Source organism: Pseudophryne corroboree, chromosome 5, assembly GCF_028390025.1.
Source record: "Pseudophryne corroboree isolate aPseCor3 chromosome 5, aPseCor3.hap2, whole genome shotgun sequence".
In the NCBI taxonomy this organism is placed as follows: domain Eukaryota; kingdom Metazoa; phylum Chordata; class Amphibia; order Anura; family Myobatrachidae; genus Pseudophryne; species Pseudophryne corroboree.
Genome location: NC_086448.1, coordinates 521,459,248 through 521,474,233, shown reverse-complemented (window position 1 = coordinate 521,474,233; position 14,986 = coordinate 521,459,248). Strand labels below are relative to the sequence as shown.

At 44.1% G+C, this 14,986-nt stretch overlaps 1 protein-coding gene across 1 annotated transcript in view; it reads right to left on the bottom strand.

The window, feature by feature from the left end:
* The window catches only part of LOC134929625 (collagen alpha-1(XXI) chain-like), a 293,832-nt gene that overhangs the window by 127,143 nt on the left and 151,703 nt on the right, over positions 1-14,986 (bottom strand). The window contains exons 5-9 of the mRNA XM_063925210.1: positions 13,408-13,633; positions 12,316-12,489; positions 10,959-11,036; positions 10,129-10,140; positions 9,364-9,444 (exon numbers count right to left, since the gene is read on the bottom strand). Of these exons, the coding sequence (XP_063781280.1) occupies positions 9,364-9,444; positions 10,129-10,140; positions 10,959-11,036; positions 12,316-12,489; positions 13,408-13,633 (571 nt within the window). The remainder of the gene's footprint in view (positions 1-9,363; positions 9,445-10,128; positions 10,141-10,958; positions 11,037-12,315; positions 12,490-13,407; positions 13,634-14,986) is intronic.

The following is a 14,986-nucleotide window of genomic DNA, read 5'->3' as shown; positions in this document are numbered from 1 at the left end:
ATACACATAATGTCCACAGTAGTAATGCCCATTACACATAATGCCCACACTAGTGAGCTTACACACATAATGCCCACAGTAGTAGTGCCGCTTACACACATATTGTGCATAGTAGTGCCCCTTATACACAATGCCTGCAGTAGTGCCACTTACAAACATACCCACAGTAGAAGTGCCCCTTACACATAATGACCACAGTAGAAGTGCCCCTTACACATAATGCACATAGTAGTAGTGCCCCTTATATGCATAATGCCCACAGTAGTAGAGCCAATTACACATATTGCCCACAGTAGTGCTGTTTACACACATAATGCTCAAAGTAGTAGTACTCCTTACATACTCCTCACAAATACCACACTTACTGATGTCTGGCCCACAAGACTGCAAGTCCATGCTGCCCCCAGTTGTCCGGCCCGCCTTTGTCCTCACCTCATGCTCCACAGCACATAGCAGGTAGGTACAGCCTGCAAATGCAGACTTGCAGGGAAAAGGGGTGCAATTGCACCCCCTGCACCAATGGTCAGCTGGTAAACTGGAGACTGAGGAGCTGCTCTTCATGCTGCCAGTGCTGCTGCCTGTCATACAGTTTAACTGGTGCAGGCTGCGGCAGCCAGTAGCAACACAGTGAGTGGACATCAGCAAGGAGGCAGAGAGGGGTAGCCACTCTTCATGCTGCCAGTGCTGCTGCCTGTCATACTGTTTGACAGGCACAGCGGCAGGCACTTTGGCAGGCAGCAGCAACAGCGGCAGGGTAGCAGAGTGGTTACATGCATGAGCATGGGATGCAGTTATATGACCAGCGATCAGGAGACCGCCAGCACAATACCGACACCTACATCCCACCCCATCAACATCCCGACAGTCAGCATGCCGACAAAAAGGGACTATTCCTACTCATGGGTGTCCAGGACACCCATAGAATGGTAATAGAACCTGTGGCGAGGCCACAGCATGGCGAGCGCAGCGAGCCCGCTAGGGGCTTTGTTGCGCTCCCAGCCCCCCTCCCGGCATCAGTATGGTGACCAGTGGGATTCCAAGCACCAGTCACCCATAGCCAACCCATGGGCACTTGCCTGAAATGTGTTAGGCAAAGTCAGGACCTGTCAGGACGGTCATATGATGGAGGTAAGCTGAGTTATTTAATATGCAAAATAGTTTTTTTGGTGTATGTATCTTAAGTAACACATATAGCTGAGGTCAGGGTTTTGTAAAAAGCGTCTACTAGTGCAAAATGCAGTGACTTAGTAAAAATGTCTTAACAAGTAAAGTATTTTAGTGATAAAGTGCAGAAAGTGCTCCAGTGAATCAAAAATGAAAATAAACTTATCTTTACATTAAAAAACTGTGTGTAACTGGGATAGCAACCACAAAAAAACTTTTTTCTTCACTACTAAGCGATTTTTCACAATTTTTAATTTTTGAACAGGCAATGGTAAGTAGCACACGTACAAGAAGTGAAAAATATAGAAGCTTATCTGACCACATACTTCTATATGCTTCTATATTTTTAATTTTAATTGTTTTTTGGGGGTTGCTATCCCAGTTACACAGTTTTTTAATGTAAAGCTTTTATACAGATAATAGGATTTTAATACCTACCGGTAAATCCTTTTCTCTTAGTCTGTAGAGGATGCTGGGGTCACTTCAAGAACCATGGGGTATAGACGGGATCCGCAGGAGACATGGGCACCTTAAGACTTTTAAAGAGTGTGACCTGGCTCCTCCCTCTATGCCCCTCCTCCAGACTCCAGTTTAAGGAAACTGTGCCCAGGGAGACGGACATTTCGAGGAAAAGGATTTATTGTTAAACCATGGTGAGCATCTTACCAGCTCACACCTCAAGCATGCCGCCGAACGTGGCATTCAATAGAACACAAGCCAACGGCAAGAAGAATTTTCAGCACTATGCTGACAAAATCGTAACACAATCTGTGTGAAACCACAACCAATAACTGCAGATACAGTGCGCACTAAGACGGGCGCCCAGCATCCTCTACGGACTAAGAGAAAATGATTTACCGGTAGGTATTAAAATCCTATTTTCTCATACGTCCTAGAGGATGCTGGGGTCACTTCAAGAACCATGGGGTTTATACCAAAGCTCTAGAACGGGCGGGAGAGTGCGGATGACTCTGCAGCACCGATTGACCAAGTTAAGGTCTTCATCGGCCAAGATGTCAAACTTCGCAAAATGTGTTTGACCCCAACCAAGTAGCTTCTCGGCAAAGTTGCCATGCCGAGACCCCCCAGACAGCCGCCCAGGATGAGCCCATCTTCCTAGTAGAGTGGGCTTTCACCGATACCGGTAACGGCAATCGTAGAATGAGCGTGCTGAATGGTGTTCCAGATCCAGCATGCAATGATCTGCTTGGAAGCAGGACACCCAACCTTGTTGGGAGCATACAGGACAAACAGAGCCTCTGTTTTCCTAATCTGAGCCATTCTGGCGACATAAATCTTCAACGCTCTGACCACAACCAGAGATTTTGACTGAGCGAAGGCGTCAGTAGCCACAGGCACCACAATAGGTTGGTCGATGTGGACAGAGGAAACCACCTTCGGTAGAAATTGCTGACGTGTCCTCAATTCAGCTCTATCTTCCAGGAAGATCAAATAAGGGCTCTTGTGAGACAAGGCCGCTAACTCAGACATCCGCCTTGCAGATGCCAAGGCCAATAGGATGACCACTTTCCAAGTGAGGAATTTCAACTCCACCTTCCGGAAAGGTTCAAACTAATGTGATTGAAGGAACTGCAACGCTACATTACGATCCCAATGTGCCACTGGAGGCACAAATGAAGGTTGGACGTGCAACACGTCTTTCATGCACACTGAACTTCCGGAAGGGAAGCTAATAGTTTCAGAAAGAAAATTTCCAATGCTGAAAACTGGACCATAATGGAGTCCAACTGCAGTCTGCATTTCCCCCAGCCTGTAGTAAACGGAAAAAACGCCCTAACTGAAACACTTCCGTTGAAACTATCTTGGATTCATACCAAGACACATATTTTCTCCAAAAACAGTGGTAATGTTTAGACGTTACTCCTTTCTTGGCCTGAATAAGCGTGGGGATGACTTCCTTGGGAATACCCTTTCGGGGTAGGATTCAGCGCTCAATAGTCATGCCGTCAAATGTAGCCGCGGCAAGTCTACGTACACGCCCGGTACCTACCGTAGTAGGTCCTCGCGAAGAGTTAAAGGCCCAGGATCTCTTACTGAGCAACTCCTGAAGATCTGCGCACCAAGCCCTCCTTGGCCAGTCTGGGGCAGTGACAATTGCCCGAACCCTTGTTCTTCTTATAATCCCGAGAACTTTTGGGATCAGTGGAAGTGGAAGGAATACACTGACCGGAATAGTCACTGGGTTACCAGAGCATCTACTGCCATTGCCTGAGGGTCTCTCGACCTGAAACTATTTTTTCTGAAGCTTCTCGTTGAGATGAGAAGTCATCCTGTCTACTGGAGGAATTCCCCAAAGACTTGTCACCTCTGCGAGGACTTCTTGGTGGAGGTCCCACTCTCCCGGACGGAGCTCGTGTCTGCTGAGGACGCATGCTTCCCATTTGTCCACCGGAATGAAAGATGCCGACAGAGCCCTTACATATTTTTCTGCCCAGAGGAGGATCTTCGTCACCTCTGCCATTTCCGCTCTGCTTTTTGTTCCGTCTTGCTGTTACCTTATCCAACTGGATCTGCACGGGGTGATCTTGAAGAAGGACGTCGTAAATGGCTCTCAAATCCAGCATATTCATGTGAAGACAGGCTTCCCGACTTTAGCATTTTTCTTGGATGCTTTTTCCTTGAGTGACAGCTCCCCAGCCTCGGAGACTTGCATCCGTGGTTACCAGATCCCAGTCCTGAATCCCGAACTTACGTCCCTCTAGTAAGTGCGAGGTGTGGAGCCATCACAGGAGCAAATTCCTGGCTTTTGACAACGGGATTATCTTCCAGTGCATGTGTAGGTGGGAACCGGACCCCTCGTCCAACAGGACCCCCTAGAACACCTTGGCAAGGAACCTGCCAACTGAATGGCCTTGTAGGCCGCAACCATCTTTTCTAATGTATTGATGGATTGACACTCCAGCTGTTCTCGGAATTTGTATGACCAGACTCAGGATCTCCAGAGCCTTTTCCACTGGAAAAAAAACTATCTGTAGTATCTAGTATTATTCCCATAACCGACAACCGCGTCGATGGGCCATCAGTGAATCTGACAAGTTCAGGAGCCAACCCTGTTGTTGAAGAACTGTCAGGGAGAATTCAACGTTTTGCACCAACTTATTTCTTGATCTCACCGTTATCAGGAGATTGTCCCCGTACGGGATAAACGTGACTCCGTACTAGAGAAGGAGAACCATCATTACCGCCATCACCCTGGTGAAATTGGTAATGACCATCCTGAATAGCAAACCTCAGGTAAATCTAATGCGGAGGAAAATGTAATTAGACCTCCTTTATTCTTTTTTAGATTGGATCTTACTGCCCTGAGAGATTCCATCTTTGATTTGAATTTCTTTAAATAGAAATTAAGGGATGTCAGATTTAGGATTGGTCTGACCTTGCCGTCTGGCTTCGTGAGCACGAAGAGGCTTGAATAACAGCCTTCTCCCTATTGTGACAGGGGATACCAGGACTATGACCTGATCCTGACACAACTCTTGTGTTGCGTCGCATACTCCCTCCCCGTCCGGAGGAGAATCGGTAATAATGAAGAATTGGTGAGGGAAAACGCCTGGAAACTCCAGTATGCACCCTTGGGACACTATTCGTAAAACCCACGGGTCCAAGTCCGTTCCAGGACCGACTGAAAAGTTTTAGACGTGATCTCACCGGTGTGGGCTCCCGCAAGAGAGTCCCAGCGTCATGCGGTGGATCTGTCAGAAACAGAGGATGATTTCTGCTCCTGTGACCTTGAAGAGGCTGCTGAGCTCTTCCCTTTTCTCCTTCCTCTACCTGCAAAGAAAGAAGGGGGAATTCGTATCTATTGGGCTGACATGACTGCATCCGACAATTATGCGTCATCATCCATTGTGAGGGAACATAGGCCCAGAAGGTAGACTTACCAGTGGCATCTGCCGAAATCAAATTAACTAGGTCGTCACCGAACCGGGCTTCACCTTCATCGGGAAGAGACTCCATATCTCCTCGGAGTCAGCCTCAGCATTCCATTGGTGAATCCACAGCGCCCTCCTAGCCGAAACCGCCATGGAATCGGCCCGCGAACCTAAGAGTCCTCTATACCTTGCAGTCACATGAAAGCATGCTGCAGCATCCTTGATACGACCCAACGTAAGGAGTATCCCATCTCTCCCCAGGGTATCTTTAACAGATGACCAGGCAACCGAACATTTTGGAATACTACTACTTGCCCATGCGCATGTAATGGCCAGGTCTAACTGACGTACGCGTGGACACATAACTAGAATATAAGGTAGCTTCCTACATATGATCCACTGGCTTTGTGACAGGGCCCCGTGTAGAACAGGGGGTTACACCCACTTTATTCTATCTGCGGCGGGAAAAGAATAAACAATCGGAATCCTCTTGAGGATTTTAAATCATCTTGTCAGGGCTGACCCAGACCTCCTCTAACAGAGCGTTTAGCACATGAGAATGAAGACTATTACTTCAGCAGTATTATAAATATATATATATATAAATATATAAATATATATATATATATATATATTAAATACTTTGTTCTTTACATAGTTGAATGTGCTGACAACATAATCACACAAAAATTATCAATGGAAATCAAATTTATTAACCCATGTCGGTCTGGAGTCACACTCAAAAGTAAAGTGGAAAAACACACTACAGGCTGATCCAACTTTGATGTAATGTCCTTAAAACAAGTCAAAATGAGGCTCAGTAGTGTTTGGGGCCTCCACGTGCCTGTATGACCTCTCTACAATGCCTGGGCATGCTCCTGATGAGGTGGCAGATGGTCTCCTGAGGGATCTCCTCCCAGACCTGGACTAAAGCATCCGCCAACTCCTGGACAGTCTGTGGTGCAACGTGGCATTGGTGGATGGAGCGAGACATGATGTCCCAGATGTGTTCAATTGGATTCAGGTCTGGGGAACGGGCGGGCCAGTCCATAGCATCAATGCCTTCGTCTTGCAGGAACTGCTGACACACTCCAGCCACATGAGGTCTAGCATTGTCTTGCATTAGGAGGAACCCAGGGCCAACCGCACCAGCATATGGTCTCACAAGGGGTCTGAGGATCTCATCTCGGTACCTAATGGCAGTCAGGCTACCTCTGGCGAGCACATGGAGGGCTGTGCGTACCCCCAAAGAAATGCCACCCCACACCATTACTGACCCACTCCCAAATCGGTCATGCTGGAGGATGTTGCAGGCAGCAGAACGTTCTCCTTGGCGTCTCCAGACTCTGTCACATGTGCTCAGTGAGAACCTGCTTTCATCTGTGAAGAGCACAGGGCGCCAGTGGCGAATTTGCCAATCTTGGTGTTCTCTGGCAAATGCCAAACGTCCTGCACGGTGTTGGGCTGTAAGCACAACCCCCACCTGTGGACGTCGGGCCCTCATACCACCCTCATGGAGTCTGTTTCTGATCGTTTGAGTAGACACATGCACATTTGTGGCTTGCTGGAGGTCATTTTGCAGGGCTCTGGCAGTGCTCCTCCTGTTCCTCCTTGCACAAAGGTGGAGGTAGCGGTCCTGCTGCTGGGATGTTGCCCTCCTACGGCCTCCTCCACGTCTCCTGATGTACTGGCCTGTCTCCTGGTAGCGCCTCCATGCTCTGGACACTACGCTGACACACAGCAAACCTTCTTGCCACAGCTCGCATTAATGTGCCATCCTGGATGAGCTGCACTACCTGAGCCACTTGTGTGGGTAGTAGACTCCGTCTCATGCTACCACTAGAGTGAAAGCACCACCTCATCAGGAGCATGCCCAGGCATTGTAGGGAGGTCATACAGGCACGTGGAGGCCACACACACTACTGAGCCTCATTTTGACTTGTTTTAAGGACATTACATCAAAGTTGGATCAGCCTGTAGTGTGTTTTTCCACTTTAATTTTGAGTGACTCCAAATCCAGACCGACATGGGTTAATAAATTTGATTTCCATTGATAATTTTTGTGTGATTTTGTTGTCAGCATATTCAACTATGTAAAGAACAAAGTATTTAATAAGAATATTTCATTCATTCAGATCTAGGATGTGTTATTTTAGTGTTCCCTTTATTTTTTTGAGCAGTGTATATACATATACACACATAGACCCCTTTGTTCGGAACAGCAGGGTCCACAGTGACGTTAATACGTCCTTATTATGTACTAATCATGTACTAAATGCTCTTTTTTTTTTTTTATCTCATCAGGAATCATTATGGTCGACACAGGAATTAGCATCTGTGTCGGTATAAGGGAGTAGTAACTGGGCAAAATAACCTGTTTGCGATCCCGAGGGGTCTGAGGGAAATATAGCTATGAACAAGACATCCATAGATTCATTCAACCTTACTATATATATATATATATATATATATACACATACACATGGCCCTTTTTGATATGCATCACATTACCATTCAATTTTTTTACCCAGTCATATATCGGTGGTGCCGACAGGGCCACCCACCTGCATCTGTGTCCCTAATATAGTTTTCACTTGGGAAAAACATTCATCCACCTGCATGTTGACACACATGTACCAAGTACCATCAGGAGTCGGCCGTGCCGACAGGGTCACCCCCACAGCCGTTTGTGGGAAGCACTCCGCTTCAGACATGTCGACACACGTGTACCAAACATGTCAGAGAGACACAGATAGAGTTTGCCAGCTCATAACCCAGCGCTTAATCAACAGTTCTCAACATTATAGAATGCCCCCAAACCTGCAGCGCTTTTATATTAAACATATAATGCACCAATTTGACTGTGTCCCCCCCCCCTGTTTTGCACCCTGATACATTCAGCAGTGAGTGTGAGGAAAGACCAGTGTTCTGCAATAGAAAATGGCGCTGGCTATGTGAGCTGTGAGGGCTAAGCCCCGCCCCCGTAATGGCGCACTTCAGTCCCGCTATTGTAGTTAAAATTTTTATACTGGCGGGGGTTAGGACAGTGCCCTGTTGCCAGTCTTATAATTGAGGTATATATGCTGCCCAGGCCACCCCCCCCCCCCTGCGCCCTGCACCCTGGAGTGCCTCTGTGTGTGGGAGCATGTCACGCAGCGTGCGATCGCTGTGCGGTACCTCAGAAGCCGTCACTGAAGTCTTCTTTTCTTCTTCTACACACCTGACTTCTGGCTCTGCAAGGGGGGTGACGGCCGGCTCTGGGAATGAGCCCCTAGGCGTACCTAGTGATCAAACCCTCAGGAGCTAATGGTGTCCTGTAGCCAAAGAAGCAGAGCCTTGAAACTCACAGAAGTAGGTCTGCTTCTCTCCCCTTAGTCCCACGAAGCAGGGAGACTGTTGCCAGCAGGTCTCCCTGAAAATAAAAAACCTAACATAAGTCTTTTTCAGAGAAACTCAGTAGAGCTCCTCAGAGTGCACCCAGTCTCACTGGGCACAGATTCTAAACTGGAGTCTGGAGGAGGGGCATAGAGGGAGGAGCCAGGTCACACCCTTTGAAAGTCTTAAAGTGCCCATGTCTCCTGCGGATCCCGTCTATACCCCATGGTTCTTGAAGTGACCGCAGCATCCTCTAGGACGTATGAGAAATGTGGTTTTAAGACAGTACATACGATGTCTGTTTTTATTTTCTCTTTTTATATATTTACCTTGAATATGATGGTCATATGACCGAAGAAAAGGAAAAAAGCTAAATTTATTTTCATTTTTGATTCACTGGAGCACTTTCTGCACTTTATCACTAAGTTACCTTACTTGTTTAGACAATTTTACTAAGTCACTGCATTTTGCACTAGTAGACGCTTTTTACAAAACCCTGACCTCATCTTCTTTTTATGTGTGATTCACAAACACACTAATTGTTTAAAGCAGCCACCCTAATTAATTGGGAGTGCCTTTTTATAAATATTTGTCATTTTATGGTTATAGTGTCTTATAGACATCGGCGCTTATTTCTCTATTTTTTTAACACATACAGTATAGCTATTTATCTATTGATCAACAGTTATTTATACAGCTACAGAGAATTCTGTTGCACTTTACAATTTGGAACAAAACAGTAATAAATCGAGGCTGGGTAATGACAGACAGAGACCCCCTATAACCTGGAGTTAGGCAGCAGAGAGCCCCAAAACATTAGGACATCACAGTCAAAAATCCATATTATAGACAAAGAAGTAAGAGGGTCCTGCTTGCAAGCTTACAGTCTATAGTGAAAAGATAAAAACACCTAACATAAAATAATACTAACCTCTGGTCCTGGTGCTCCGGGAGAACCAGGCTGGCTTTCAGGACACTGACAAGAAGGCGAAGGCACTCGCTCAAGCGGGCACTATAAATTGAAAAATATTTATAAAATCCCAATGAAGTAAATATGAACATACAGTACATATTAAAGAGACAATTACATAGTCTCCTGGTTACTGCTGCTACTTGTTGCCGAGTCCCATGATGTAACCTGGGGTTCAGCATAGTATATGGAGGAGGGGGTATAGAGTATGCGGTATATGGTGGGAGCAGTAAATGGAGGAGGGGGATGCCATGTACAGTATATAGGGGTACTATATGAAGGGTTATGGGCGGGTTGCAGAATATGGAAGAGGATGGGGGTGCAGTGTATATAGGAGCAGTATGTGAAGGGGGGTGCAGTGTACATAGGATGTGTGTGTTTTGAAGGTCTCACGGTCAGGCACCTTCCACAGAGGTGAGGAGCAGTGTTAGCCTTTTATATAGGTTGTTATAAATGGCAGCTGCCACACCCAAAACTTTCCCCTACCCCCACTCTCTCTCTCTCTCCTTAGCACCCTCTCTCCATATGCAGCAAGTGTAAAACAGCCAGTTCTATATTTTGAATTAATTAACAGCAGGCTGTAACATTTCCCTGCAGTATAACTTTCACTTTAAGCTGTGGCGGACTCTATTGGCCACAGGTGCACATAATAGAGGTGAGGAGCAGCCTTAGCCTTTTCTTATATAGGATGTATACACATATAAAAAAGCTGTGCAGTATACTTACCCTGGGGTCATCCTGTTAGGAGAAAAAATATTTTTGAACGTTACTGATTTAAGAACTATAATTCTGGCAAAACGTTTACACAGTAATATACAACATCTATAGGTTCCAGTATGTGGAATGAGATTTTTCAGGGGAGAGAAAGATAAATTACAGTAGAGCACCATGCCTAAAATACACCCCTCAAGCCATTGGCCTTCCCCTCCTTTCATATAAATTGAAATTAAAGCCAAATAGCACTAAATCAAATACTGATAGTTTGTTTGGGAATTCCATTACAGCCTCATACCCCTTTTACAACCCATGTTGTCGGTTGGTGTAAAAGGTCCGAGTTGGAATAATCGGGAGTCGAGTGTCCCGGTATTCCAATTCGGGTAGTTTGCAGGGTTGAACACATGTTCAACCCCGGCAAACTGTGCTGTGTAAACGGTAGCCGGGCCACTACATTGGCGACGTGACTAACCTGGCAATATGCCGGATTGGCAAATGCGGTGTAAAAGGGGCCTGATGCGGGTCGCAGCCAAGTAGCACCCGTATCAAGCTCCTGGCTGCGACCAGCGATATTTGGTCTAAAAGAGGTTTTAGTTTGCTATAGGGTTATCATGTGTACAGTAAGGTTAAGGTAAAATTAAAAGTACAAAAATGCTCTCCTTAAAAGTAATAAATAAATGTAAAAAAATGTAGTGTTAGTATAAAGGATTTCTAAAAATAGCAATGAGCAGTAGTAAGAATGCATATACTTTTACGGCATTTCTGTGTAACAGGTTTCCACAGAAGCGATCTCATATCTGTACATCTGTACATTGCATAGAGTTACTCAGGCTGGAACTCACCACAGAATAGATTTCACAGGCCGTCTCTCTTTCACTCTGCTCTGGGTCACAGTACAACCTTAGTTTCTGTATCTCCATCTAAACACACAGTACAATAAATATTTTTATTGCACAAATTAAAAATTTTCAGAATTCCATAATATGACTGTTGTCATTGTAAAAGGGATAATCATGCTACTAATTTGCTTATAACCCTTCCTCACAGAGTTAATTTTGTCAACAACATTTATTTCAGAAGTAACATTAGACTAAAATGAAAACTGATACACTGACTAAATCATGACTAAAACAAAGCAAAAAAGCAACTAAGACCAAAACTAAACGTAAAATCCTTGTCAAAATTAACACTGGAAGTAGGATTTTAATTTTTAAAGAATAATTATGTATTTTAGATATTTGCAGAAAATAAATATGAACTTCTGCAAAGGAAATAAGATTGTAAATTACACTTGTTTGTTATAACAAACTAAAGGCATTAATTTGTATATGATATATGGTTGCACTATGGCAAGTCAGAGTCAGTATGTAACACATTCTCAGCCTACTGAGCTTAGATTACTAAACACATAATTAAAAGTTTGCTAACTTCTCAAGGGAATTTTAGAGAAATGTTCTTCAGCAAAATGTATTACCGTATCATTAAACTGTTTACAAAAAAAATTACTAAACCATTGACAAATATTAGACTAAAATTAAAACTGAGACCCGCTGACTAAAATCTTGACTTAAACAAAGCAAAAAAAGAGACTAAATTGTGACTTTAAACCAACTACAATTTTAAGTAAGCAACTAAAACTAAATATAAAATCCTCGTCAAAATTAACACTGCTCCCTCATACTTATGAAAAGGACTGTTAGGGACTTATCCATGGTAATACAGGATATTTTTAAATATTGTATGGCTGACAACGTTTCTATTCTGAATTTAAAAACTCTAATCGCAGAGTAATACCATTCCTATTTCAGTTTGGCGGTGTGCAGAACGTGTTATGTGAGTGTTTTCAGTGTGTTGGTGCACTGTATAGGAACACTGCGTAATATGGGTTTAGGAGAAATAATCAGCTCTCACATGGTTTCTTAAGCCAGCTCTCTGACTGTTGTGTATCAGTTAATATATTGTATATTATCCCACCATAAGCTTATGTAGTAGGATGTATAAAGTGTATACAGTATATGCGTAATGTAAACATATGTCAGGGTTAGTTTAGTACAATGTGTGTGTTTTACCCTGATTTTTCTGCCTTTTAGTGCCTTGTTCAAAATGAATTATTTCCTAAAATAAACTGCAATTGTTTAACAGGCAGAGCTTATTTTGCAATGGAAAATATTCTCCTCTTATCCCTGAAAGGTTACTCACAGTTACAGACTGATCAGACATTTCTCTCTTTACGACTTGAGTTTTGCCATTGATGAATATTGGTCCAATTTCTCCAAGCGCATGGTTTTGAATGAGAGCATCATCCAGATATAGGACTGCACTTTTACTTCTCACTAGGATCTTCAGCTGGTGCCACTTTGCGTCAAATAATTCCTGGACAAAAGTTATATTTTATCATTTTCTATTATAATTCTGCACAGATCATTAAACTTTATCTAGTTTCCAGCAGAGATCTATCTGGCAGTCCAGGGAACCTTGGAAGATGCTTCGCTGTTTGTACTATATATGCCAATGACTGACATGTGTTAATTAGTTACACATACACATTCAAATTGTCAATATATCATAAATAGCTTACTTATCAATATTTTTATTAACCGTCAAAGCTGTGATCATTTTGAATATAATTCCATACAGTGCTCGAAGTAGGGTGTTATACAATGGTATGGCATACCGCCACTTCAAGCACTGGGTCTGGGTATCCAGATCATTGAAAAAATCAGCTACTGACAAAACCGGTAGGATCTTTGAGAACAGCATCACTGACTCCTTTGGACTATTGTAGCCAGTGTAGGGGAGGGACAGCATGCGGCTGTCTCACTTGTGCACTCCGGAACACTCACTGCCCCAGGGCGCATTACTGTAAGGTTATCAACAGCACCACCCGTCTATCTGTCCCGGCATGGGACCCCCGCATAGCCTGCTTTGCATCACGGTCGGAGCCAGCTGCTGTATTGACACTCATTCCAGTGTTCATCAGGGCCATGGACCAGTGGACCTCTGAACCGTGTGACCAGCACCGAGAGGAAGCTGCTGCGTGCGGCTATTATCATCCGCTCTGCATTTACATTTTGGTGCAGTCGGGCCTGTACAGCATGATTTCTGTGCTTCTTAAGCAGATGTAGTAAATACAACTCAGATGTTTTCGTTTGTGCACATCAGGTGTAGCTGAATGTTATATTAGAGAAGGATCACAATATATAATTTCCATTTTATACCTGTATGTAGTCATTTCTGACTCACTGTACACAGTGACTGACTGCCCAGTATAAATTGATCTCTGTTTCTTACCTTTAATCTTGAATCATTGAAATGAATCACTTGATGATTTTCATTGATCTGTGTGACAGAAAAGATGACTGAATTGTCTGTACCATTTAGAGTCACTGCTGCCTGGACTTCTCCTGCCTTTGATAATATTCTCCACAGGTCAACAACCACCTGCGTCTCAGGGTCATTTAGACGTATGGTTGCCACAAAAACATATGAGGGTGGAAGGCCTTCTGGGAAGATGTCTCTATAAAACAAATGCTGTAATTTAAAGACAACCTAAGATCACCACCTAAGATTGTAATAATTAGAAATGATGTTATGGTGACAGAAAGATGTCTAAGACAATCATGATTCTATTTCCAGGTGATAAAGGGCTAGCTCTTTCCTTTACCTGCATTGGTCTGCAGTGGCAATGCAGTTGATATACCGACTGTCGGGATCCTTGCGTTCAGGAGACTGATGCCAGAATCCTGACATCCGGTGAAATGTGGGGTATTCCTACTCGTTTGGAGGGTCCATGCCACCAACCGAGTGGGAATATAACCTGAGGCTCCTCTGGTCGGCATGATGATATTGTAACAAATTAATCCTCAAATAAGGAGCTACAAAAACTATATTGATGAGCCATGATTTCTTCATTAATTCATTACTGGGACAATAATACTAAAAAGTAACAATTTAGTTTATGTGGTCAACATTTTTATGTTAAATGAGGCCATATTAATGAAGTAATGATGGTGGCACATCCATGCTAGCATATATAGTGCCCCAAGCAAATAAAATTGGTGCCTCTATAATTAAATAATTAATTAAAATAGACTCAATTAATATAAAAATATGTGTCCTCATCAAGTAAAATGTTATCATTTTTAAACAGTACTGTCCCCAATAATAAATTCATGAAATAATTTTGGTTCCTCTGTGGCCACTCTTGTTATCCTCCTCATCGTCCCCTGCAACTTTCTTGCAATGCCAGACAATTTGCTTGACTGATAGCCAGACCCAGCAAATCTTCCTGCACGTTCTATGACATGTATTCACTTCCAATGCCCTTGGATTGTTTACAAATCGCCACACATGTCCATCTCACCCTTCCCAGTCCATGTGGGTTGCCAGCCATGCAGGATCCAGCTGTTATCTACACAGGCAGTTGGAGATCTTCTTTCTATGGCAGAAGGAGGCAGGATTTCCAGGCAAGCAGCCAGGGAGAGCTGAGAAGTGAAGGCGAGGGTGGAGCTCCCTCCAGCTCTATACTTGAAATGGACATTAAGACTGCTGTATAATAGATTCTTTACTTGAATTTCTATATATACTGTATATTAGCAAGGCTGTCCTAACAGCAGTGTAGGCCCCTGGGCAAAGCAATGCACTGGTGGGGGTGCTGTTGGTGGCTGCTGTGATGTTCCATGGGCAGTAAGGGGTGTTCTAGCTTCCATTCAGCATGCAGGACCTGGAGCAGTAATTTCTGCTAATTACTCCTTTACTGCACAGATGGGGGGGGGGGGAGATAGTGACATGGGGCAATAGGGAGAACACTAAACTACAGACAGGGGTATTAGGTTGAATGAAGGGGCCCAGGTACATGACTTCCAGGATG